Consider the following 25381-nt stretch of genomic DNA (forward strand, 5'->3'; position numbering starts at 1 on the left):
TAAATGTTAGTACTGAGCCAGGCAGTCCAAGCAGTCCCAAACTGCATTAATTTGATAATGTGGCCCTGCTTATGGCAAAGGGGAAAACTGAATGAGGTGTTTGCTGACCAAAAGCACGAAATGTTACCTGCACTCCCAAAATGCCAAAGATGATGAAGAAAGCACAGCAGATGAGCACAATGTTGCCGATGGGGCGAAGGGAGGAAATCAGCGTCTCCACGACAAGCTTCAAACCCGGAGCTCTGCTGATAACTCTGGAAAGAAAATCAACATTGGATTTGATCTACCTGCTGGACTGAAGAGAATAATCACACTTTTTCCTGGTTTTGGATAGCTCTATATTTGAGAAACCACATCCAGAAAATGTCCCACCACTGAGAGACGGTTCACATTTAGTGAACTTTTTCCAAGGGTGCCCAGTGAATCAGTCGTCAATAGAACCAGGTTCACTCAATCATCAATAGAATCATTGGATCAGCTGACAATAGAATTAAGCCCACTGAATTGTTTGTCAATAGAATGAGGTCCATTCAATCATCAACACACTGAAGTCCACTCAATCAATTGCCAATAGAACCAGGTCCACTCAATCACTTGTCAAAAGAACAAGGTCTACTCAGTTGATTGTCAATAGAATCAGGTCCACTCAATCATCAATAGAATTAGTGAATCAATTTTCAATAGAATCAGGTCCACTCAATTAGTTGTCAATAGAATCACTGAATCAATTGTCAATAGAGTCAAGTCCACTCAATCAATTGTCAATAGAGCCTGGTCTACTCAATTAATTGTCAATACAATCAGGTCCACTCAATCATCAATAGAATTAGTGGATCAAGTTTCAGTAGAATCAGGTCCACTCAATTAGTTGTCAATAGAATCACTGAATCAATTGTCAATAGAGTCAAGTCCACTCAATCAATTGTAAATAAAGCCAGGTCTACTCAATTAATTGTCAATACAATCAGGTCCATTCAATCATCAATAGAATTAGTGGATCAACTGTCAACAGAATCAGGTCCACTTAAACAATCATCAAGAGAATCAGAGCCACTCAATCAATTGTCAATAGAATCAGGTCCACTCAATTAATTGTCAATACAATCAGCTTCACTCAATCGTCAATAGAATCACTTTGATCAACTTTCAATAGAACCAGGTCCATTCAATCAATTGTCAATAATTTGCCAATAGAACCAAGTCTACTCTATTAATTGTCAATACAATCAAGGTCGCTCAATCGTCAATAGAATTACTGACTCAACTATTAATAAAATCAAGTTCACTGGATCAATTGTCAATACAATTGTCTACTCAATCAACTGCCAATAGGATCAGGTTCACTCAATCAATTATCAACACGATCAGGCCCAGTAAACCAATTGCAAATATGATAGGATCCATTGAATCAATTGTCAATACAGTCAGGGCCATTGTATCAATAGCCAATTGATTTAGAGTTGAGTTGAGGACTCGCTTGTGGTGAATTGACTCATTATTCAACAAGTGGTCTACTCAATGGGACTGAACATGATTAATGCCTACATTTGGTGACTAATCACATGAATCTGTACAGCGCAACAATGAGAAACGTTAGACAATAAATATTTTGGGAAATCACGATGGCTTCCCATCTTGATCTCCATGGGAATTGGTTACTTTTTTACTTCCTTTCTCTTTCCCAGACCCAAGGGTGGAATGTGAGTGGGTTAAAAGACCCCCAGAAGCGATACCACAAAAAAGTACCTCAAAGGCCGTAAAGTGCGCAGCAACCGGAGGACCCGGAGGATCCCTAAAATCTTTGCACCGCCGGCTGAGGCCATGGAGACAATGATGTCCACGATGGACACAAAGACCAGGACCCCATCCAGGACGTTCCAGCTGCTCTGGAGATAGGTGTGTTCGCCTGAAAAGAAGCCCAGGGCCACGACCTGGAAAAAGAGAAGAAGCAGGTGAGATCTCCTCACAAACCATGGTAGTCCAAGCGTTCTTTACTGGACATCCAAAATGTTGCAAAACCACAAATCATCCCTATGAATGGCTGAGAGTGACACCTTTGCATTCTGATGGGTCAATGCACACAGAATTAATACAAATATTGTATTAAGTTACCTACTATTTTGGATATCAGGTGGATATTAATTATAAATGAAATTGGTGTTTACACTTGGGTCCCATTTTCATAGTATGTCAACATGACTACAAAGTCTAGAAATCCCATGGCATTGAGCCCAGGGCAAGGAATATGGTGCCAAACTGCATTAATTCAGCAGTGTGGATACAGTTGTTTGACTCAGCCAGATTAGATTGACTGCATCTGTAAGACTTCTAACAACTCTGACACACCTCAATCTCATTGATTTCATGGTTCAATCTAATTGGGGTACAGAATGGGATTCCGGCAACCCGCCCCTCTCTTTTGGATTTACCTTAATCATCATCTCTGCAACAAAGATGGCGGTGAAAATGTAGTTGGAGACGCTCAAGAAGACCCGCTCCTGCGGGAAAAGGAACAAGGAGATGACCACTGAGTTTGGGTGCTGAATGGCCACCATATAGGTGGAAGTCCACTATCCACTTGCCCTTCCACCCTGACATAAAACCCAGAGGTCTTTGGGGATGGACTGACCACCAACTCACCGTGCTGTTGGGGTCAATGTCTGGCCGCTCCAGTGCAATGGTGATGCAGTTGAGGAAGATGAAGACGAGAACCACGTGGTCAAACATCTTGTGCGCAATGACCTTCTGGCAGTTGGCCCGGAACCTCGAATACAACAGAAATAGTACTTTCATTTATCTTCCTTTAGTCTCCATTTGGATAGCAGTCCCTCACCTACCCATTGATTTGGTTCAAAATACTCTGGGTTTTATTGGTGCCCAAAGTTTGGGATTGGGGCTCATCTCTAGGGGCTTTCTATTTGTAAGATCTTGAAAACACAACAGACCAGCATGCAAAAAACTGGGAATAATAGCAGCAAAACAAGAAAAAGAAGAGGGATATTGCACTTGTATTAGCATCTCTTACCTATTTTGAGGTGAAAACAAATAGAGGGACCAGTCCTCATGAGTCTTGCACCATTCCGGCTTGTAAGGCTCCAAGGCCTTACGGATCCGGTAGCAGTAACTCTGGAAGGATCAAGACATCATCATTATCATAATAATCACCACCATCATCATCGTCATCATGATTATGTTTATGTTTTGTTTAATACTCTATGTTTTCTCTCCACAAGGAGACTCAAAGTGGTTAAGTTTGGTGAGGCTCTTTGGCAGAGAAGTCTCCCATTATTTCATAGCACAAAACACACACACACACACTGTTTTTGGTGCCAAATACCCATTTGCATTTCTGCACAGAGTTAACACCCAGTTGTGCAAATATTGGCAGAAAACAGGCAAAAAAGTCCTTACGCTGTCCTTCCTAATGGGGTTTCTTGAGCTTTAGTAAAGGTAGTCCCCTGACATTAAATCCAGTCGTTTCTGACTCTGGGGTGTGGTACTCACCTCCATTTCTAAGCCGAAAAGCTAGCGTTGTCCATAGACACCTCCAAGGTCATGTGGCCAGCATGACTGCATGGAGCGCCGTTACCTTCCCGCCGGAGCGGTACCTATTGATCTACTCACATTTGCATGTTTTCGAACTGCTAGGTTGGCAGAAGCTGGGGCTGACAGTGGAAGCTCACGCCACTCCCCGGATTCAAACCTGCGACCTTTCGGTCAACAAGCTTAGCAGCTCAGTGGTTTAACCTACTGCGCCACCGGGGGCTTCTTTAGGAATTTAATGATGGCCAATAAGAATACTGCCCGAGAAACCCCATTACAAACTATAGCACAAGGATTTTTTCACCTGTTTTCTATTCTTAATTAACTTTACTAAGTTTTATCATCTGTTTTCTATCACTAACTGACTCTACCTTACTTTTTCCACCTGTTTGCTATCTCGAAGGGCCCTTCCAGACAGTCATATAACCCAGAATATCAAGGCATAAAATTCCTCACTATCTGCTTTGAACTGGGTTATCTGAGTCCACACTGCCGTTTATTCCACTTCAAAGCAGAAAATGTGGGATTCTATTCAGCTGTGTGGAAGAACCAAAGTGATTCTACCCATTAGCACCCATTTTCTATCTCTTCCAAATTTTATTCATTTCCACCCATTTTCTATCTCTAACAAATTTTATTCATTTCCACCCATTTTTATCTCTAACAAATTTTTACAAATTTTCACCCATTTTCTATCTCTAACAAATGTTATTCATTTTCTCCCATTTTCTATCTCTAACAAATTTTTACAAATTTTCACCCATTTTTGATCTCTAACAAATTTTACTAATTTTCGCCCATTTTCTATCTCTAACAAATTTTATTCATTTTCACCCATTTTCTATCTCTAACAAATTTTATTCATTTCCACCTGTTTTCTATCTCTAACAAATTTTACTAATATTCACCCATTTTCTATGTCTAACAAATTTTATTCATTTTCACCCATTTTCTATCTCTAACAAATTTTATTCATTTTCACCCATTTTCTATCTCTAACAAATTTTATTCATTTTCACCCATTTTCAATCTCTAACAAATTTTTACCAATTTTCACCCATTTTGATCTCTAACACATTTTTACTAATTTTCACCCATTTTCTATCTCTAATTTTTTAAATTCATTTTCACCCATTTTCTATCTCTAACCAACTCTACCAGTTTTCTATCTCTATTCAACTCTACTCCTTTTTTCACCTGTTTTAGATCCCTAACCAACTATACCAATTTTTCACCTGTTTTCTATCTCTAACTAACTGTACCTGAAATACAGGGCAACATTACGGAAGGAGCAGGAGAGACTCACATCCTCCAGGTCATCCTCCAGGTCCAGCAGTTCATCCTTGTGGCCGTCCATATGCAGGTAGAACTCATTGGGCACGTGAAGCATTTTCCCATTGCAGTCCTGGTACTCAGCGGGAATGACGGCCACGGGGGCCAAGCTCAAGGGGTGGTGGACGCCGGACACCTGGAGCAGCTCTGGAAGCTCCAAGGCACCCCGGACATCCAAGGATTCGGCCCGGCAGTGGAGCGGTGTCCTTCCTGCGGCACTGAGCTTGTTGTCCTCGGCCTCGTCATCAGTGCTGCCTTTGCCTTCGCCGGACAGCAAGGACTCCCGTTCCCCGCACTGGCTCTTCTTCTTCAGGCTGGGGGCCCGTCCCAGGCTGTTCCAGCTGGAGCGGCGGCTGCCCCAGTTGCTGCTGGTGCCCCAGTGGGCGCATGGGGTGCTGCGGAGGCTGGACTGGGAGAGGGAGAAGCCAGGTGAGGGCTGGCACACTCACACTCTCTCTCTCTCTCACACACACACACAGAGGCCCTGACTAGTCTCTATCACAAAGGTACATCTCCATAATTTCATTCAATAAGCAAAATGGCATTTCTTTTTGCCATTGAGTTCACAGCTACAATGAGACTCCTTTTCATAGAATCCTAGAGCTAGAAAAGACCCCAAAGGCCATCCAGACCAGCTCCTTTCTGCTATAAAGGAAGGCGCAATCAAAACATTCCCAACAGATGACCATCCAGCTTCTGGTAAAAGAGAAAGCTATTCCATTGGACATCAATTGTGTCCAAGTCCATAAATGCAATATAGGGTGCCAGTCAATACAATATGATCCACATATCCACATGACTGATACCATAGTTTCATATACCATGTATGAAAAGTTAGGTCTGTTTCCCATGTCCCCCAGGTTACTCTATGTTTTTGCCAGCAGCTGAGCATAGAGTTGCGCTGGATGATCTAGTGATGCCTAGAGAATTAGCGTCCTCCAACGAACTCCATTTACGTCCAAGTCCATAATTACAATATGGAGTGCTAGCCAATACATTATGACCACAAGGCCAATCCAACCAATCCACAAGACTATTGAGTTTGCAATTATCTGCAGTTGCACATATTGCGTGGAGTTCACTCTTGGGCTCACTATTTGCTACAGTTGTGCATATCCACAAAAAGTCCTAAACACATTCTCCCTCTCCCTATTGTATTAATGGTCCAAAAGAGCGCCGAACTCTCTCATTTCAGAACCAATTCCATCTTCCCACCCCTGCCCTCACCCCAAATGCAAATGGTCATCAAATACCAAGGATTTCTGGTCAAAGCTCATGGGGTCAACTGAAGCGTTGCTCCCTCTCCGAGAGTCCAGAAAGGGGTAGACCGAGTCCATGTGTGGTGAGCCCTTTGGGGAGGGCATTGGCGTAGCAGCGGTGCGCAGGATGATAGGTGGCGGCATGCTGCCCTTGCCCTCCAGGTGACCATTGGGCGTCACGGCCAGAGAGTACATCTTCATCTCTGCAAAGACAGGCGGATAGGAGAATAAAGGGACAATAGGAAGACATCCGTGGAATGTACAGCATGCCTCTGTGGTCAAGAGAGACCTACAGATCCCTAGAAAAGTGTGGTTCTCAACCTGTGGGTCCCCAGGTGTTTTAGCCTACAACTCCCAGAAATCCCAGCCAGGTTACTAGCCATTAGTTCTAATCAAAGGTCCACCATCCTCTTCACATAATGGCCAATGAGGTGCCCCACATGTCAGCAACTTTATTGTTCAACAGAAGATAATATACAGAGTCATTACTTTCAGGATGTTGGAGATGGCATATTGTCATCTGGACCAGTCACAATTAATGGTGCCTCCTCCATCTATGTAAATGAGCCTCAAATGCTGCCCTCCATTGTTGTCTATTTGATTAAAATGCTCTCTCTTAGGAATCTCTAAGTCCTCCGGTGCAACCCTCGGGTCAGCTTCTGCCAGAGGTTCTCTACAGAGTCATGCTGGAGGACCTAGCGAGTTCTAGAGTGTCTAGGTTCCTCTACCAGAGGTTCTCCACAGAGTCATGCTGGAGGGTCTAGTGAGTTATAGAATGTCCATGTTCATCTTCCAGAGGTTCTCCATAGAGTCATGCTGGAGAACCTAGTGAGTTCTAGAGTGTCTATATTCCTCTTCCAGAGGTTCTCCATAGAGGCAGGATGACCTAGTGAGTTCTAGAGTGCCTCAGTTCCTCTACTGGAGATTCTCCATAGGCAGGATGACCTACTGAGTTCTGGAGTGTCTAGGTTCCTCTGCCTGAGGTTCTACATAGAGTCAGATCAGAAGGAACTACTGAGTTCTAGAGTGTCTATGTTCATCTACCAGAGGTTCTCCATAGAGTCAGGCAGAATGACCTAGTGAGTTCTAGAGTGTCTAGGTCCCTCTGCTGGAGGTTCTCCATAGTCATACTGGAGAACCTAAAGATTCCTGGAGAGAACCTCTCTCTAGGAAGCTCGAAGTACTTCGAATGGAGGTTGTCCATGGCATCATGCTGGAGGACTTGTAGGAATCTAGACATCTTTAAATCTGGAATCGATCAGTCAGGCTGAAGGACCTATATATTTCAAGAGAGACCATCTCTTTAGGAAATTCCAGACCCTTTTGCCAATTCTGGAGGATAAAGCAATTTCTAGAGAGAAGGTCTTTTTATGAATATTTAGGACTTTCCTGCATAGATTGACCATGGAGTCATGATGGAGGATCTAAGGATTTGATAGAGAACACCTCTGGGTCCAACCTTTGTACCTTTATCCACTCTCCTTCTCATGTTAGGAAGGACTTTGTAGAGCTAATCTGTGGAACCCACTGCCATAAGATGTAGTCATGTGCCTTGAGAAAGTTGGGAGATTCAGGTCAGGACACACAGCTCCATCTTGTGGCAGTGAGTTCCACAGATTCACTTTGCCAAGTCCTTCTTTTACAACTCATTTGATCTAAATCGCCCTCTTCGCTAACATCTCCATGAAGTTCAGCTAAACTGATTTTACTCCATGTTGCCCTGTGATAGCATAATAAGGAGCAGGAAATAAAAAATCCAATAAATCAGAAATATGAGTATCATAAAACCTACTTTATCCCTTAGATAACACGATCTCTCCTATTGTTGAATGGACTAATCTCTACAGCAGAGAACATTACATAACTTTATGTATAATTTGCTATGCTGCAGAAGCACTAGAAAAAAAATCCTATTAGTGAATTGCAAATATGCCAAGGTGCGTAATATGGGATGCTGGCCATTATTTTCTCCCTCCATGCAACTGCATTAATATGATTTTTCACTCTCTTTCTGCTGCATTTCTGCCTTTGGTTGGCTGTCAATTCATCTGGCTTTAAGCCACATGACTAACCCTATTGATTGGTTGTCAATTCATCTGGCTTTCTCAACTCTATTAAGTGAGTAAGGAAATAAGGCAACTTCTTGCTTTTTAAAAAATAATCTATGTATTTTAACTGTGTATTAAATAATATTTTTCTCATGTCAGGAGCGACTTGAGAAACTTTAAGTCACTTCTGGTGTGAGAGAATTGGCCGTCTGCAAGGACGTTGCCCAGGGGACACCCAGATGTTTTGATGTTTTACTATCATTGTGGGAGGCTTCTCTCATGGCCCCGCATGGGGAGTTGGAGCTAGAGCTGACAGCGGGAGCTCAAACTGCTCTCCCAGGATTCGAACCGCTGACCTCTCAGTCAACAGTCCTGCTGGCACAAGGGTTTAACCCATTGCACCATGGGGGCCTCCTAATAATAATAATAATAATAATAATAATAATAATACCCTCTTCTAATGCAATACTCCAAGAATGGGAAACTGTCATGTGGCCACCAAATTCCCCCAGTAAAAAAAAAAAATGCAATTTCTGGCCTGCAAAAAAACAACAACTTCAAGAGTTTAGTTTTTCATTCTAATTCTGTTAAAATATTTTTTAAAAATACTAAAATTTTTACAAATTGGGAAAACCGTGGAGCACTTCAAGACTGGTTTCATGCAAAATTCAGGTTACTTTTTGCCTTTCATGCTCTGGAAATTCTTTATTTCTGCGCAGAAGTTGTATTTCATGCACAGAAATTACTGTTTGCCTCTCCGAACGTATTCTCTCCTATGAACCATCAAGATTATTAAGATCGTCTGGAGAGGCCCTGCTCTCGGTCCCACCGGCCTCGCAAGCGCGTCTGGTGGGGACGAGGGACAGGGCCTTCTCGGTGGTGGCCCCTCGACTCTGGAACTCTCTCCCACTGGAGATCAGAACCGCCCGTCTATCCTGACATTTAGGAAACAGTTGAAGACCTGGTTATGGAGACAGGCATTCGACGAGTGAGCCAACACCCTGAGATATGGATGGAGGATGATGAGCAACGATTTTAGTGTGACGACCGACCATTATAGTTATTGATTGTAATTGCTGTTTTAATGTTTTACTGTAATATGTATTATGATGTTTTATTGATTGTATGTGATATTATGGTTGGAAACCGGTCTGAGTCCCTCAAGAGAGGTGAGAAGGCCGGTATACAAAACTTTTAAATAAATAAATAAATAAATTTGCAGTGCAACAACACCATAATAATAATAATAACAACAACAACACACTTGATTTATATGCCACCCTTATATAATAATAATAATAATAATAATAATAATAATAATAATCTTTATTTATAACCCGCCTCCATCTCCTCAAAGGGGACTCAGGGTGGCTAATATCACACCGAGCCCAAAAACAATACAGCAAAATTAGACACAAAACAACAGAAAAATTACATCACAACAGAATACATAAAGTAACAAAATAAAGTAATCAGTGTGAAATAACATAATAAAAATCAAACACAACGGACTCAGAGCAGATTACAGCATTTACAGCAGACAATGGCCAACATCCAATGCCTTTACAATCACATACACTGAGATACACAAACACAGACAAAGGCAAAGGTTTCTCCTTTCATTTCTGGCTTCTGGAGGCAGTGCTCGTTTCTGGCTCTGGGGAAAGTGTTTATCTCCATTTTCAAGCTGAGGAGCCTGCATTATCACCTCCTGATCGTGTAGCCAGCAATAATAATAATAATAATAATAATAATAATAATACTTTATTTGTACCCCGCTACCATCTCCCCAAGGGACTCGGTGCGGCTTATATGAGGCCAAGCCCACAATACAACAATAAAAACAATAGCCACAGTAATACAAACAATAAATACAACTCATAAACAGAAAATAAGCAATAAACATTAACAAAACTGCTTCGAGCGTCTTTGCCTTTTCCCGCCAATGCGGTACCTATTGATCTACTCACATTTGCATGTTTTCGAACTGCTAGGTTGGCAGGAGCTAGGGCTAACAGCGGGAGCTCACCCCGTCCTGCAGATCTGAATTGCCAACCTTCAGGTCAGCAGTTCAGCAGCACAAGGGTTTAACTCATTTTGCCTCTGCGATCCCTAAACAAGAACCCATGCCTGCAAAATATTCACACAATAAACCCCGAATGACGAAACTGGCGGAGCAAAGAAATTGCAGCTCTTAAGACTGATTCCATGCAAAATTCAAGAATTGTATCCCTACTTGACTCTGAAATGGTTTGGCATAGTGGCCTACTTGCCCGAAGCACGAAGCTCCTTCAGCTTCTCAAGCTCTTCCTCGAAGTTGATGGAGGTTTTGTCCTCATCCGTGTCCGACCGGTTGGCATCGCCCTGAGGAAGGGAAGGAAAAGAGGAGTTGAAGATCTTCGTCATGCTGATAAACTGCAAATCATTTCTCATGGAGAGCCAATGGGTGCATCTACACTGCAAAATTAATGAGGATTAACTCCACTTGAACTGTCATGGCTTCAGGATATGGAATCCTAGGAGCTGTTGTTTGCACCCTTTGGGCAGGGAAGACTCAAGACCAGGTATGGGCAAACTTGGGCCTTCCAGGTGTTTTGGACTTCAACTCCCACAATTCCTAACAGCCTCAGGCCCTTTCCTTTCCCTCCTCAACACCCCCTTGGCAAACATGCAAAGCCTTTACAATCACATACACTGAGATACACAAACATAGTAAAAGGCAAAGGCTTCTCCTTTCTCCTTAGCATTGAATAGCCTTGCAACTTCAAAGTCTGGCTGCTTCCTTCTCGGGGGAATCCTTTGTTGGGAGGTGTTAGCTGGCCCTGATTTTTTCCTGTCTGGAATTCCTCTGTTTTCTGAATGTTGTTCTTTATTTACTGTCCTGATTTTAGGGGTTTTTAAAAAACTACTGGTAGCTAGATTTTGTTCATTTTCATGGTTTCCTGCAAGAGTGCAAGGCTATTCAGTGCTAATCAAGGTGGCCAATACCAACATTCACACTTGCCTTCAACAGACAAGAGTTCTTTCTCCCACCTTGGACATCATTCCACAAATATATACACCTCTCTTGCCTAGTTTTCAACAGACCTCACAACCTCTGAGGATGCCTGCCATAGATGTGGGCGAAACGTCAGAAGAGAATGCTTCTGGAAAATGGCCAGACAGCCTGGAAAACTCACAGCAACCCAGTGATTCTGGCTATGAAAGCCTTCAACAACACATTATTATTATTATTATTATTATTATTATTATTATTATTATGCGGATAAAGGATGTACCAATGCTTCTTTTTCATTTAATAGTTGTACAAAATTGAGAGAATATAATCTTCAGACAGAGAAGGTAAAGCCCTGAGATTAGATAATGTAGTGTGTATGTAGTTAATGTTTTCTGGTGCTTTGAATGCAGTAGTAATATGTTTTATTCTAGAAAAAGTAGAAAATATAAAGTTAAAATTTAACTTTATTTTTGTTTGTATGTTAGTATGTGTTGGAATTCAAGGCCACACTGCCCAAGTCTCAAGTCCTCAATGAGGAGAATGTTGCCCTCCAGGACAGGAAAAGCCCTCTGACTGTAAACACCACACTGTTGTTTGGAAAACAATCCTTTTATTGAAGATACGAGGGGTATTTTTTAAGTAAGGTCCGTTTGAACATAAGCACACAACGAAAGTTTATTTCAAAAAAGTAAATTTATTTTCAGAAAGTACATACTTCTCTCTGTTTTTCGACATAGTTGCCAAGTTTGTTCAAACACTTATCATCCCTCTGAACCAACTTTAAAATACCCTCTTCATAAAAACTTGCCGCCTGCTCCGATAACCAAGAGTTCACTGTAATCAAAGAAGGGTGACCGGAGTAGTCCTCATCATGGACGTTGTCACAGCCATCTTTGAATTGTCGTACCCACTTACGCACTTTGCTTTCACTCATAACAGTATCACCGTACACTTCACAAATCTATCGATGAATTTCTGCATCAGGCAGGTTCCTTGCTGACAAAAACCGTATCACTGAGCGAAATTCACATGCGGAGGGCGAGTTGATAGTCTTAAACATTTTTAAAGCACAGAACAGAACCGTACAGGTTAGCTACAGAGCGGAAACTGAGCACAGTTGTTTCCAAGGCATGCTGGTACACGATGCACATGCTCGTTGCGGTATGCGCGCGAACTACTAGTGTCTACAACAGTGGTTCTCAACCTTCCTAATGCCACGACCCCTTGATATACTTCCTCATGTTGTGGTGACCCCCAACCATAATATTATTTTTGTTGCTACTTCACAACTGTAATTTTGCTGCTGTTATGAATCATCATGTAAGTATGCAGGATGTATTTTCATTCATTGGACCAAACTTGGCACAAAGACCCAATATGCCCAAATTTGAATACTAGTGGGGTTGGGGGGAGGGACTGGTTTTATCATTTGAGAGTTGTACTTGCTGGGATTTATCGTTCACCTGCAATCAAAGAGCATTCTGATCTCCACCAATGATGGAACTGAACCAATCTTGGCACACAGGACTCCCATGGCCATCAGACAACACTAGCAGGGTTTGGTGGGCATGGATCTTGAGTTTGGGAGTTGTAGTTCATCTACGTCTGTGGACTCAAACAATGATGGATCAGGACCAAATTTGGCACAAATACTCAATATGCCCAAATGTGAACACTAGTGGAGTTCGGGGGAAATAGACCTTGGCATTTGGGAGTTGTAGTTGCTGGGATTTATAGTTCACCTACAATCACAGAGCATTCTGAACCCCACCAACAATAGAATTGGACCAAACTTTCCACACGTAACCCAGATGACCAAGAAAAAATACTGTGTTTTCTGATGGTCTTTGGCGACCCCTCAGACACCCTCTTGCGACCCCCCAGGGGTCCCGACCACTAGGTTGAGAAACACTGGTCTACAACAAAACGGACCTTACTTAAAAAATACCCCTCGTATGTACTTTCTGAAAATAAATTTACTTTTTTTGAAATAAACTTTCATTGTGTACTTATGTTCAAACGGACCTTACTTAAAAAATACCCCCTCGTATTTTAGGGTACTTTTCCCTAATTGGTTTAAATTTAAAAAAATAATTAAAATAAAATAAAATAAAGGTGGGATGTGATAATAATAAAACTAACAACAAAAACAACAACAACAATATCATTGAGGAAATACATTATGTTACAAAATTTGAAAAAAATATTCCTCTTTAATTGTGAAAAATGTTCTGTTTCTGATTTGAAGGTTTATTTCCTGTTGAATTGTGTGGCACTTACTTTGAAAGTAGTTGTTATACTCCAGAAACGTTGTTTTTGTAGCTGCCACAAACTAGGTTGAATTAGTTGAGACTCTTATGAGATATTCATTGAAAAACTGGAGCAAAAATGTGCTGCAGGATGTCCTTCCCACAAAAACAAAGTTTTTGCAGTTTTATAAACTTTGCCCATGTTTTTATAATAGAACCAATGAGGAAATCCCATTTATAACCCAGGAACAAAACTCATGTTACATAGTGATATCAACCAGCTAGCCTGGGCTCTCTGCCTAACTAGAGGCCAGCTGTCCTCAGAAAAGGAATGGTCAGTATCTTGAATGTCCATCTCCTTCTTGAAATTGGTCCACCAAAAACTCAAGCGGGCTTCCAAGTTGGGAACCAATTCCCCCTTTGAAGCTACTTTCCCTTTTGTATCGTTCCAAAGGCCCCAGTCTCCGTTGCTTGCCAACATGCAGCTCGGCAGCCAAGCTTTTTCCGGAGAATGGCCATCAAAACGGAGGGACTCTGGGCCAAAACCTGCCTTGCCAGGGAGTGGAGGGATGCATGGAGAAGGAGCGAAACACAATCGATCCGCAGCTGTCCGTCCGGCGGAATGAGCCATTAGCATTATTACTGGTGATTTTGGGCAACGCCAGCCAAAGAAGGAAGGCCAATGAGAAAGAGGAGTTGCTTTGTTCCAAGAAGAAAAAATAATAATCCTGGGATGCTTTCCCAAACAAACACAAGCCCATCTGACCTCCGCTCTGGCCCTCTTTGGCTTGGACACAGACGACATCAGGAGCAGATTTTAGAAGGATATCTTCGGCACATTGGGTCGCAAATCATTCCCGGCCCTTATTCCAAGGCACAGCTTGTTCCCCTGGATGGAGATGCAATGGCTGATGAGGGAGATCTGGAGGAAAGCCCAGCTCAGTTCAACCCTTGCTTGGTAGAACAAGAAAACGGTCATCTCCAAGCCTGAAGCCTGCATTGCTTCACTATTGTGAGGAGATTGCACTGCCTTCCATTCAATGGAGATCTGAATCTTCTGTGTCATGAGGCCAGGAACTCACATTGACTTAAATGTATGGTAGCCATACAACCGGGAGAGATACCTCTATGGTTCACATTCACTGGAGATCAGTATTGTCTATGCCATGATGACAGGAACTCATGTTGACTTCAACTTATGATGGCCCTACAATCTGGAGACATGGACAGATATTCCTATTGCTTGCATTTAGTGGACCAGTATCTTTTGTGTCTTGCTTTCCAGGAACAAACATTGACTTCAAAATATGGTAGCCCTAGAACCTGGAGAGATATCCCTACCACCTCCATCCAATGGAGATCAGTATTGTTTATGCTGTGATGTCAGGAAATCCCACTGACTTCAAAATATGGTAGACCTAGAACCTGGAGAGATATCCCTATCATTTCCATCCAATGGAGACCAGTATTGTCTATGCTTGATGTCAGGAACTCACACTGACTTCAATTTATGGTAGCCCTAGAACTTGGAGAGATATCTCTATCACTTCCATTGAATGGAGACCAGTATGGTCTATGCTGTGGTGTCAGGAACTCACATTGAGTACAATTTATGGTAGACCTAGAACCTAGAGAGATATTCCTATCACTTCCATCCAATGGAGACCAGTATTGTCTATGTCGTGATGTCAGGAACTCACACTGACTTCAATTTATGATAGCCCTTGAACCTGGAAAGATATCCCTATCACTTCCATCCAATGGAGACCAGTATTGTCTATGCTGTGATGTCAGGAACTAACATCGACTTCAAATTATGATAGCCCTTGAACCTGGAGAGATATCCCTATCACTTCCATCCAAAGGAGACCAGTATTGTCTATGCTGTGATGTCAGGAACTCACACTGACTTCAATTTATGGTAGCCCTCGAACCTGGAGAGATATCTCTATCACTCCCATCCAATGGGGACCAGCATTGTCTATGCTGTGATGTCAGGAACTCACATTGACTACAATTTATGGTAGCCCTAGAACCTGGAGACATATCATTATTGTCATCCTCATCATCATTATTGCAGCCCATGAGATTGGTTAGAAATCTCCACTAGCATAGCATTTCCAATGACATTGGTCAAAATAGCTTGCCATTTTAAGCCATGGGATCTAGTGATTCCCCATTCTTTATTACTGCATTCTCTATTATTGATTTAGTTTTTTGGAGCTGTGTACCACTTTTCTCCTGAATGGGACTCAAAGGGACTTAGGAAATAAATTAAGAAAGGATCTATGTAACCATATGGAACACAGAAATAAATGTAAAAGGAAACACATTCAGATAAAACACTGCTTTAAAAAAGCTGAAAATGAAACAAATCGGATGCTTAACATTCGTACAGTACGTCTGCCTCTATTTGCAGGTTTCATTGACCCGCACGTGACAAAATACGTCCTCTCTAGGCCACTTCTAGGTCCTATAAACTGTTCTATGATATGTTTCCATTGGATGTTGGGCGCAGATTGTGCTTGGTGATGGAAACTCACTGGGTGACCTTGGGCAGGTCACACTCTCTCAGCTTCAAAGGAATGATCTCAACACATTTGGCAAAGGAAAGCTCCAGAAAGGTTCACTGGAGGGTCACCGTAAGTCAGAAATTACTCAAAGGCCCTCAACAGCAAACACTACAGACCCCAGGGTCCCATCATAACAAGGATACGATTATGGAAACACAAAAGGCAGGGGACAAGGAGGGATCTGAGCAATGGAGGAAATGAAGGGGAAAGCATCACTTAAGGATGGCGCGGAGAGGTTCCCTTTTCGGAGACGGAGAGCGTCTGTCGTTGCTGCCGCCGTTTAAGTCAATTAGCCCTCCGCTTGGAGCAAGGCTTCGCCGAGTCCCTGCCATTTTTAATTCCATCAGCCCAAGTTCAGCGCAGAGAATTTCCTCAAGCAAAACCATTGCTCTTCAAAGGCTCTAATTGAGGCTTTCTGTCGGAAAAAAGACATGCTTTTGCGGGCGGCGGCAGGCACCAAGTCTGAAATAATATTTGTTTTGATTTAAATTGTGATTAGATTGTGATGTTGTTGTTTTTCCTACAGGGAGAAAGGTGATACACACACACACACACACACATATATATGGAGAGAGAGAGAGAGAGGGAGAGAGAGAGGGAGAGAGAGAGAGAGAGAGAGAGAGAGAATGAACGAGGAGAGAAGCAATGGCAAAGAATTGGGACCCAACGGAAAAACATGGATCAACTTCTATGGAATCTTGAAAGTTGCAATTTGGTGAAACTAAAGGCCTTGTAAAACTTCAGCTTCTACATTTCCATAGTACTGAGCCATAGCAGTCAAAATGATGCCAAACTGCATTAATTCCACAGTGTAGATGCATCCCAAGAGCTTTGGAAAATAACGTCAGAAAACATAATTTCCTGCTCTCTTGTTGAAAAGAGGCGCTGTTTCTTATTCTGCACTTGAAGCTCCCTGTTGCAGACGCCAATTGAGTATTCTGGAATGGGAAAACGCCAGCTCCACTCCTGATAAAAATTAATGTGTCCCCTCCCAAAGCGATTCAAGTCTCCCTTCGAAGTCATTATTCTCAACTCAAGACGGCTGAGTTTAGGCAAGGCATCCAAAATCATTTCCCTGCGATAATGACTTCATAAAAGCCCAGTGCGATAAAAGATGAGATGGAGATCGCCGCGTTTTCGAAAAGACATCTTTTTCACACTCCGGCAATACAATTGTTTTGTCCAGACGGAGACGAGAAGGGGACACAGTGGGATGTCCAAGCTGGCCTGAGTTGACAAATGGAGCATCCAGATGGTCTTTTGAAGGTCACAGTGGACACATTTTGGCGGAGGGGTCACTCCAATGCCCATATATTCATGATAGCAACTTTATCGTGCCACCTTGAAGGTACCTAATTGCATCTGATTTGGGGAATTGATTGTGATTCTGGGTGATTGGATTATTTTAGCTTTAAGACCCCCAATAACATCCAATTTAGGGAGATACGTTGATTTGAGTCTGGTTTGCAGACCATCAAGATGAAAGACTGGAAAGTTGGAGTTAAGAAAGAATCCTTGGAATTTTGGAAGGCTATGGCTGCCAGTTAAGGCTGGTAACACTGGACCAAAGCTTGATTGTCATGGTTCAATTCTTAATAGCAATACTAAAATGTGAACATATCCAGTTGCAGGCCCGTAGCCAGGATTTCGATTCGGGGGGGGGGGGGGGGGGGGTGAGTCTGAGTGAAAGAGGGTCTACCCTAGCAAACCTTTTGTATCATTACCCCAATACCCCCATGCATGTGGGATATATTGATTATGGTGATCAGATCATTATATGAATAAACATAACAGTTTAAATAATGCACCAGTAAGGCCTTTTCGCGAACCACCATGAGAATTTCGGGGGGGACGGGGACTGAAGCCCCTCAAGCCCCCCCCCCCCCCGGCTACATGCCTGTCCAGTTGCATCTAATTTAGGACGCTAAGTGGATTTGGAGACTATCAGAAGGAAAAACTATGGAGAGTTGGCATGAAGAAGGAATTCTACTTGACGTTTTGGAGAGCCATGTCAAAGCGGATGATACTGGCCTAGATGGACCAAGACTTAGATTGATTATGGAAGGTACATGGATTGACAAATGGAGAATCTAGTGAAGGTCAAGTTGACCAGATTTTGGCGAGTATCTGACTATGATCATCCATTCCTCTCCAAAACGATGAAGCATGGCAGCCATGTTTCCATGGCATCCACTAAATGGCAACACTTGATGGACAAAACCATGAAAAGTACAGTCAGGTTGGGATACACAGTGGAAACCTGGGTCAATGTTACGTTCGGTTCACGCCCTTACCTCAGCTTGGAAACCTTCCACCAAGATGGCAACCAGAAGGTTGAAGAGGACATAGTTTCCAAAGGTCATCAAGGCCACGAAATAGAGGGCGGCCCAGGAGGAAGTGGATGCCATCCCATTGTAGAGCACCACGTTCCAGTCTTCTTGGGTGAGGATCTAGGAAGAATGGCACAAGAGGAATATTACATACCTCCACATCTATCGCTTTATCGCTCTATCTATCTCTCTATCTCCTAGTGGAAATGGACTCCCCATTCTTGATAAAGGAGCCAGTGGAGGTTGAGTGTTGTTGAATATTCAAGAAGACCTGTATTCCAATCCCAAATCAGCCACAGAGGAAGCAAACCACAAACAGAAACGATCTTCAACCCATTTCTGAGTTGTGATACCACTAAGGCAAACCAATTATTAGGTTTTCTTGACAACATTTCCAATTTTGACTCATGACAACTCTTAAGATGAACCTGTTATTGGCTTTTTTTTGGCAAGGTTTATTTAGAGTAGCTTTTGCCAACTCTAAGGGTGAGAGAGTGCGACTTGCTCATGACTACCCAGTCGCTGAGTATGGAATTTGAATACTCCAAACCATAACACTATATTGCCTTATGGCAACCCTATTTGAGGGTCTTCTTGATTCAGAGCAGGTTTATCAAGGCTTTCTTCTGTGGCTGAGAGAATGTGGCTTGCCCAAATGGGTCTCAATGGCTGAGTGGGGAGTTAAAGCCTTGTCTCCAATGATCCTAATCCAGCAACCAAACCATTACACTATATTGCGTTATGGCAACCCTATCTGAGGATAGTCTTGATTCAGAGCAGGTTTATCAATTTATTTATTTATTTTATTTACAGTATTTATATTCCGCCCTTCTCACTCCGCAGGGGACTCAGGGCGGATTACAGTGTACACATATATGGCAAACATTCAATGCCAATTTTGACATACAATGTACACAGACATACACAGAGGCTATTTAACATTTCTGGCCGCCAGGGGAGCTGTCGCTTTCATCGTCCATCTGCAACACTGATGAAGTACTTCCACATTCCCCGCATGCTTTTTTGCTGGAGTCTTTTTTATGGCCTCATAAATTAGTTAATTTAGCCTCCCCACACAAGGTGGTACCTAATTTTCCTACTTGACAGATGCAACTGTCTTTTGGGTTGCAAAGGTCGACAACAGGCTACACAATTGGTTGGAAACCCACTCCAACCCGGGCTGGCTTCGAACTCATGACCTTTTGGCCAGAGTGATCTTAATGCAGCGGACACTTAGCCAGCTGCGCCACAATCCCGGTGCTTCCCTCTGAGGCTGAGATAATGTGACTTGCCCAAGGTCATCCCATGGGTTTCAATGGATGAGTGGGAGTAATAATAAGAATAAGACTAAGAATCAAAATACAAATGAACAATCACAGAAGCGGCAGAAATATACAATGGCAGGAAACTGCACAGTTATGAAATGCTAACAGTCTTAGACGCTTGGGAAGTGTTCGACTTGTGATTTTGTGATACGAAATCCAACATATATATCTCATTTGCTGTGACATACTGTGTTTTTGTGTCTGAATAATAATAATAATAATAATAATAATAATAATAATAATAATTGTAACGAATGGCACACAGGGTGCAGTGCCTAAAGACCTTGGCCTGTACTTAAAAACAATAATCACTGACAAAATCACCATCTGTCAGCTGTAAAAGGCCAACCTGTTTGGATCTGTATTATTTGCCGATACATCAGTCCTAGACACTTGGGAAGTGTCCAATGTGTGATCCAATACAACAGCCAGCAGAGTGAACTTGTTTGCTGTGTACCAATCCTGTTGTGTATCAAATAATGTATCAAATACATTATTTATGTTTGTTTATACCCCACTTTTTCTCTCCACAGGGAGATTTGCCAAGGGTCTTTAAGAGTTGTATTCCAGCAATCAAACCACTGCACCATACTCGTGCAGTGGTTTGATTTGTGTGTGGAAAGGCCTTCCTCTGTGGCTGAGAGAGTGTGTCCATGCAGAATTCAAACCTCAACCTCCTAGATTCCTAAACCCAACAATGAAGCTCCTTCACTGTGATAGCTTTAAGAATTACCTAAACCATACCAATTTCCTTTGATGTGAAAAACAAAGCATTTTTCAAAGGGAATCAAAGAAGGTTTTGCTTTAAGAAGAGGGGAAAAACAAACTCAACGAGTCCAAACCAGGGATTCCAAATGGAGATGCCCTCGATAGGAGAGAACGATTTCGGGCACCGCATGGCAACACGCCTCCATTAACCTCCCGGGAAAACATTCCTGCTGGGTCTGGGATTTATTTGCCGACAAGATTCGCCAGCAAAATTGCTCCGGCACCTCTATTAAAAGGCGGCGACAGAGGCACGAATGACACGGAGAGGATGTCAGTTTCCACCCGGCAGTCTATTATTTAATCAGCGGCGCTTGTTTATCTAGGCAAGACGGCTGCAGCATTGTACTCCAAGGATTTGGCAAGGAAGTTTTGGGCTCAAAGGCTGCTCGTTGGATGCCGTGGTTGGCACAAACATGTGTTTTTCTGACACAAGCAAGTGTTAGTTGTGTTTTTTTGGCACAGTCAGGTGTTTGATGCTGTGTTTTTGGGCATAAGCAGGTATTAGCTGAGGTGCTTTTTGGCATGAATGAGTGCCATGTATGGTAGTTTTTTGGCATAAGTAGATGCTAGTTGCACTCTATTTTGGCACAAGTAGATGTTAGCAACAGTGTGTTTTTGGCAGATATTTTGTGGCACAAGTAGGAGTTCGTTGTGGTATTTTATGGGGCACAATCAAGCATTATTGCACCATTCTTGGCATAAACAAGTATTTGTTACAGTGAGGGTTTTTTTTGTGTGTGGCACAAACAGTTGTTAGTTGTGGTGTTTGACAAGTTCTTCAGCCTTCTCTGGCAAAGAGTGCTGGTGCGTCACCCAATAGCAACTCCTACGATGCCACAGGATTGAGCCCTGGCAGTTAAAACGGTGCCAAAATGCATTTATTCTCCAGTGTAGGACCAAACTCTAAGGACCAAACGTGCCCAGTATCCCTTTCCTCAGCAATGAACGAACCTGAAACACTGTCACGATGGCCCACAGCAAGGTGTCAAAATTCTTCCGATCTGGCATGGTGTCGCCCGTATCTGTTTTCAGGCCGAATTTGCAGCCAAAAAGGTGCATGCCAAGGATGCTGGAGAGGAGGGAAGTAGAAAAAGACAGAGGATCTTGTTAGTAAATATTCACAGAGTTATGTCAGGTTTGAGGCTGGTACAAAACTCAAGTGGAAGAAGTGTAGTTTGCTTCCTAAGGGTACTCTACATGTAGAATGAATACAGTTTCATCCTACTTGAACTACCATGGCTTAATATTATAAAGTTCTGAGAGTCTTGGTTTGGTGAGGCCCCAACCTTGCAATAATAATAATAATAATAATAATAATAGTAATAATAAGTCAGATCACAAGCTGGAAAATGAACATGTCAAACTACTCTGGGACTTCTGAATTCACGCAGACAGACTACAAGCAGAGGCACAACACCGTTGCTCAGATGATTCATTGGAACTTGTGCCACAAATACCATCTGCCTGTGACAAAGAACTGGTGGGATCACAAGCCCGAAAAAGTTACAGAAAATGAACACGTCAGACTCCTCTGGGACTTCTGGATTCAGACTGACTGAGTTTTGGAGCACAAGACTCCTGACCTCACGATCATGGAAAATAACAAAGTATGGATTGTCAATGTTGCAATCCCATGCGACAATAGGATTGAAGAGAAGCAACTGGAAAAGCTCACATGATACGAAGATTTAAAGATCGAACTGCAAAGACTCTGGCACAAGCCACTCAAGGTGGTCCCAGTGGTGATTGGCACACTGGGTGCAGAGGCTAAAGACCTTGGCCCGCACTTAAAAACAATTGGTGCAGAAGGCCACCCTACTCAGATCTGCATACATTATTCGTCGATACATCACACAGTCCTAGACACTTGGGAAGTTTTCGATGTGTGATCAAATACAACAGCCAGCATAGTGATCTTGTTTGCTGTGTACTAATCTTGTTGTGTATCTAATAGTAGTAGTAATAATAATAATAATAATAATAATAATAATAATAAATAACAATAATGGTGGTAGTAGCAGTGTTAGCAGTAATATCCACTCAGTGGTCTTTTATGGCTGAGTGGATAGTCTTGATGAGTTGTAGTTTGACAAGGACTTCACCAAACAGTACTGATGCCTCCCCAAGCTCCAACTCCCAGCATTGGCAGTTCAAAGGTTATTATTATTATTAGTCGTGTCAGGAGCGACTTGAGAAACTGCAAGTCGCTTCTGGTGTGAGAGAATTGGCTGCTTGCAAGGACGTTGCCCAGGAGACGCCCGGATGATTTGATGTTGTTATCATCCTTGTGGGAGGCTTCTCTCATGTCCCCACATGAGGAGCTGGATCTGATAGAGGGAGCTCATCCGCCTCCCCCCGGATTCGAACCTGCGACCTGTTGGTCTTCAGTCCTGCCTGCACAGGGCTTTAACCCACTGCACCACCGGGGGCTCCTTAGTTCAAAGGTACTAAACTGCTATTCATTCTGCAGTGCAGCCAGAGAAGACTCAAGGCCTTGGAAAATTACATCTCCTAGCATCAAACCATGGCAATTCAAGTGGTGACAAACTAACATTAGATATGTAGATGATATCATATTGCACTATGTAATAAAATTTGAAAAAAAAATCTCTTGCTGTTTTGAAAGTGTTATTTCTTGTTTAATTGCATGGGGCTTATTTTGAAAGCAGTTGTTATACGTTGGAAACTTTGTTTTTGTGGCTGCCAATAAGATATTCATTGAAAGACTGCAGGCTGCAGGATGTCCCTCCCACAAAAACAAAGTTTTCGCCGTAATAAACTTTTCCCATCTTTCCCATCTTTTTAATGATCTAACCCAGTGGTTCTCAGCCTTCCTAATGCTGCGACCCCTTAATACAGTTCCTTATGTTGTGGTGACCCCCCAACCATAAAATTATTTTCATTACTACTTCACAACTGTAATTTTGCTATTGTTATGAATCGTAATATAAATATCTGATATGCAGGATGTATTTTCATTCACTGGACCAAATTTGGCACAAAGACCTGATACACCCAAATTCGAATACTGGTGGGATTTGGGGGGTATTGATTCTATCATTTGGGAGTTGTAGTTCACCTACAATCAAAGAGCATTCTGAACACCACCAATGATAGAACTGAACCAAACTTGGCACACAGAACTCCCATGACCAACAGAAAATACTGGAGAGGCTTGGGGAACATAGACCTGGAGTTTTGGAGTTGTAGTTCACCTACATCTTGAGAGCACAGTGGACTCAAAACAATGATGAATCTGGATTAAACTTGGCATAAAAATCAATATGTCCAAATGTGGACTCTGGTGGAGTTTAGGGAAAATAGACTCGACATTTCGGAGTTGTAGTTGCTGGGATTTATCGTTCACCTACAGTCAAAGAACATTCTGAACCCCACCAAGGTTAGAATTGGGCCAAACATCCCACACAGAACCCCCATGACCAACAGAAAAAACTGTGTTTTCTGGAGGTCTTTGGTGACCCCTCTGACACCCCCTCGCAACCCCTCCAGGGGTCCCGACCCCCAGGTTGAGAAACACTGATCTAACCCATTAGGAAATGACATTTATAACCCAGGAACAAAAATTGTGTTACATAGTGTTATTTGTAGAAGACCTTGTTACACGCCCATGTTTCCAATACATTGAGCCGCGGCAGTTGAAATGGTATCAAACAGCATGGAATCTACAGTGTAGACACACCCTAGGTTATAGATTCATAGCTGCAGTAGTGAATATTAGTATTTTTTCCTAAAGAATAACCGTTCCACGTGGAACGAAAGTGGAAATTCTGGCTGCACCAATGGAGGTTCATTCTCCGTTCTCTTCCGCCGACATTCGTAGGTGTCGGTTCAAGTTTCCTCAAGGATGTTTGTCATTTTCCAAGAACAATGGAGCGCTGTCTTCCGTCGGCGCTGTCACTCGGCGTCCTCCATTTGTCTCAGGATTCGGGGAAAGAACGAGACGACGGGCGGAGAGGGAAACCCATCTGCCGCTCATCCGCCTGTCTGCCTCTTGTCAACTCTGGAAATTCTAAATTATGCAGAGCGGCGTACGAACAGGGAAGTGGGCGGATGCGTTAATGAATGGGGAGGAAGGGAGAGAAAAGGACGGAGGTTGTCTCCTTACCTGAAGATGAAGATGAAGAGCATGAGGAGCATGCAGAAGGTGGCCACGTTGTCCATGGTCTTCATCAGGACCACCAGCTGGCGCCGCAAGGCCGGCATGAACCTCACCAGTTTCAGGACCCGCAGGAGGCGGAAGGTCCTCAGCACCGAGAGGCCGCCGTCCGCCTGGCCAATGATTTCCCAGACGCTGTCAGGTTGAAGAGGGATACCCATTGGATCACAGGATCCGAGAGTTGGAAGGGACCTTGAGGGTCATCTAGTCTAGCCCCATTCTGATGCGCAGGAAGACACCCTTGAAAGACGTCCACCTCTGTTTAAGGACCTCTTCAAGGCAGTCTTAGACTAAATGTGGAAGGGACCCCCAAGGGTCATCCAGTCCAACCCCATTCTGCTAGGCAGGAAGACACCCTTGAAAGATGTCCACCTCTGTTTAAGGACCTCCAATGATGGAGAACCTATCACTCTCCAAGGCAGTCTTATCCTAAATGTGTAAGGGACCCCCAAGTGCAATCTAGTCCAGGCCCATTCTGCTGGGCAGGAAGACACTCTTGAAAGATATACCTCTGACCCCTGTTTAAGTATCTCCAAAGAAAGAGTCTATCACTCTTCAAGGCAGTTGAAGAGTGATATCCCAGAATATCAAGGCAGAAAATCCCACAATATCTACTTTGAACTGGGTTATCTGAGTCCAAACTCAGATAATGTGGGATTTTCTGCCTTGATATTCTGGGATATAGGGCTGTGTGGAAGGGCCCTTAGACTAAATATGAAAGGAATATACAAGGGTCATCTAGTCCTACCCCATTCTACTATGCAGGAAGACATTTCTGA

General features: G+C 42.9%; 1 protein-coding gene across 5 annotated transcripts in view; it reads right to left on the minus strand.

The window, feature by feature from the left end:
- LOC132782099 (voltage-dependent T-type calcium channel subunit alpha-1H) overlaps window positions 1–25381 on the minus strand; it is a 229014-nt gene that overhangs the window by 40015 nt on the left and 163618 nt on the right. For all 5 annotated transcript variants that reach the window (XM_067473303.1, XM_067473305.1, XM_067473304.1 and 2 more), the window contains exons 12-22: window positions 24552–24737; window positions 21377–21494; window positions 18297–18452; window positions 10456–10546; window positions 6129–6337; window positions 4850–5284; window positions 3026–3126; window positions 2641–2764; window positions 2430–2498; window positions 1747–1931; window positions 128–254 (exon numbers count right to left, since the gene is read on the minus strand). In XM_067473303.1, the coding sequence (XP_067329404.1) occupies window positions 128–254; window positions 1747–1931; window positions 2430–2498; window positions 2641–2764; window positions 3026–3126; window positions 4850–5284; window positions 6129–6337; window positions 10456–10546; window positions 18297–18452; window positions 21377–21494; window positions 24552–24737 (1801 nt within the window). The remainder of the gene's footprint in view (window positions 1–127; window positions 255–1746; window positions 1932–2429; window positions 2499–2640; window positions 2765–3025; window positions 3127–4849; window positions 5285–6128; window positions 6338–10455; window positions 10547–18296; window positions 18453–21376; window positions 21495–24551; window positions 24738–25381) is intronic.

Source organism: Anolis sagrei, chromosome X (genome assembly GCF_037176765.1).
Source record: "Anolis sagrei isolate rAnoSag1 chromosome X, rAnoSag1.mat, whole genome shotgun sequence".
NCBI lineage: Eukaryota > Metazoa > Chordata > Lepidosauria > Squamata > Dactyloidae > Anolis > Anolis sagrei.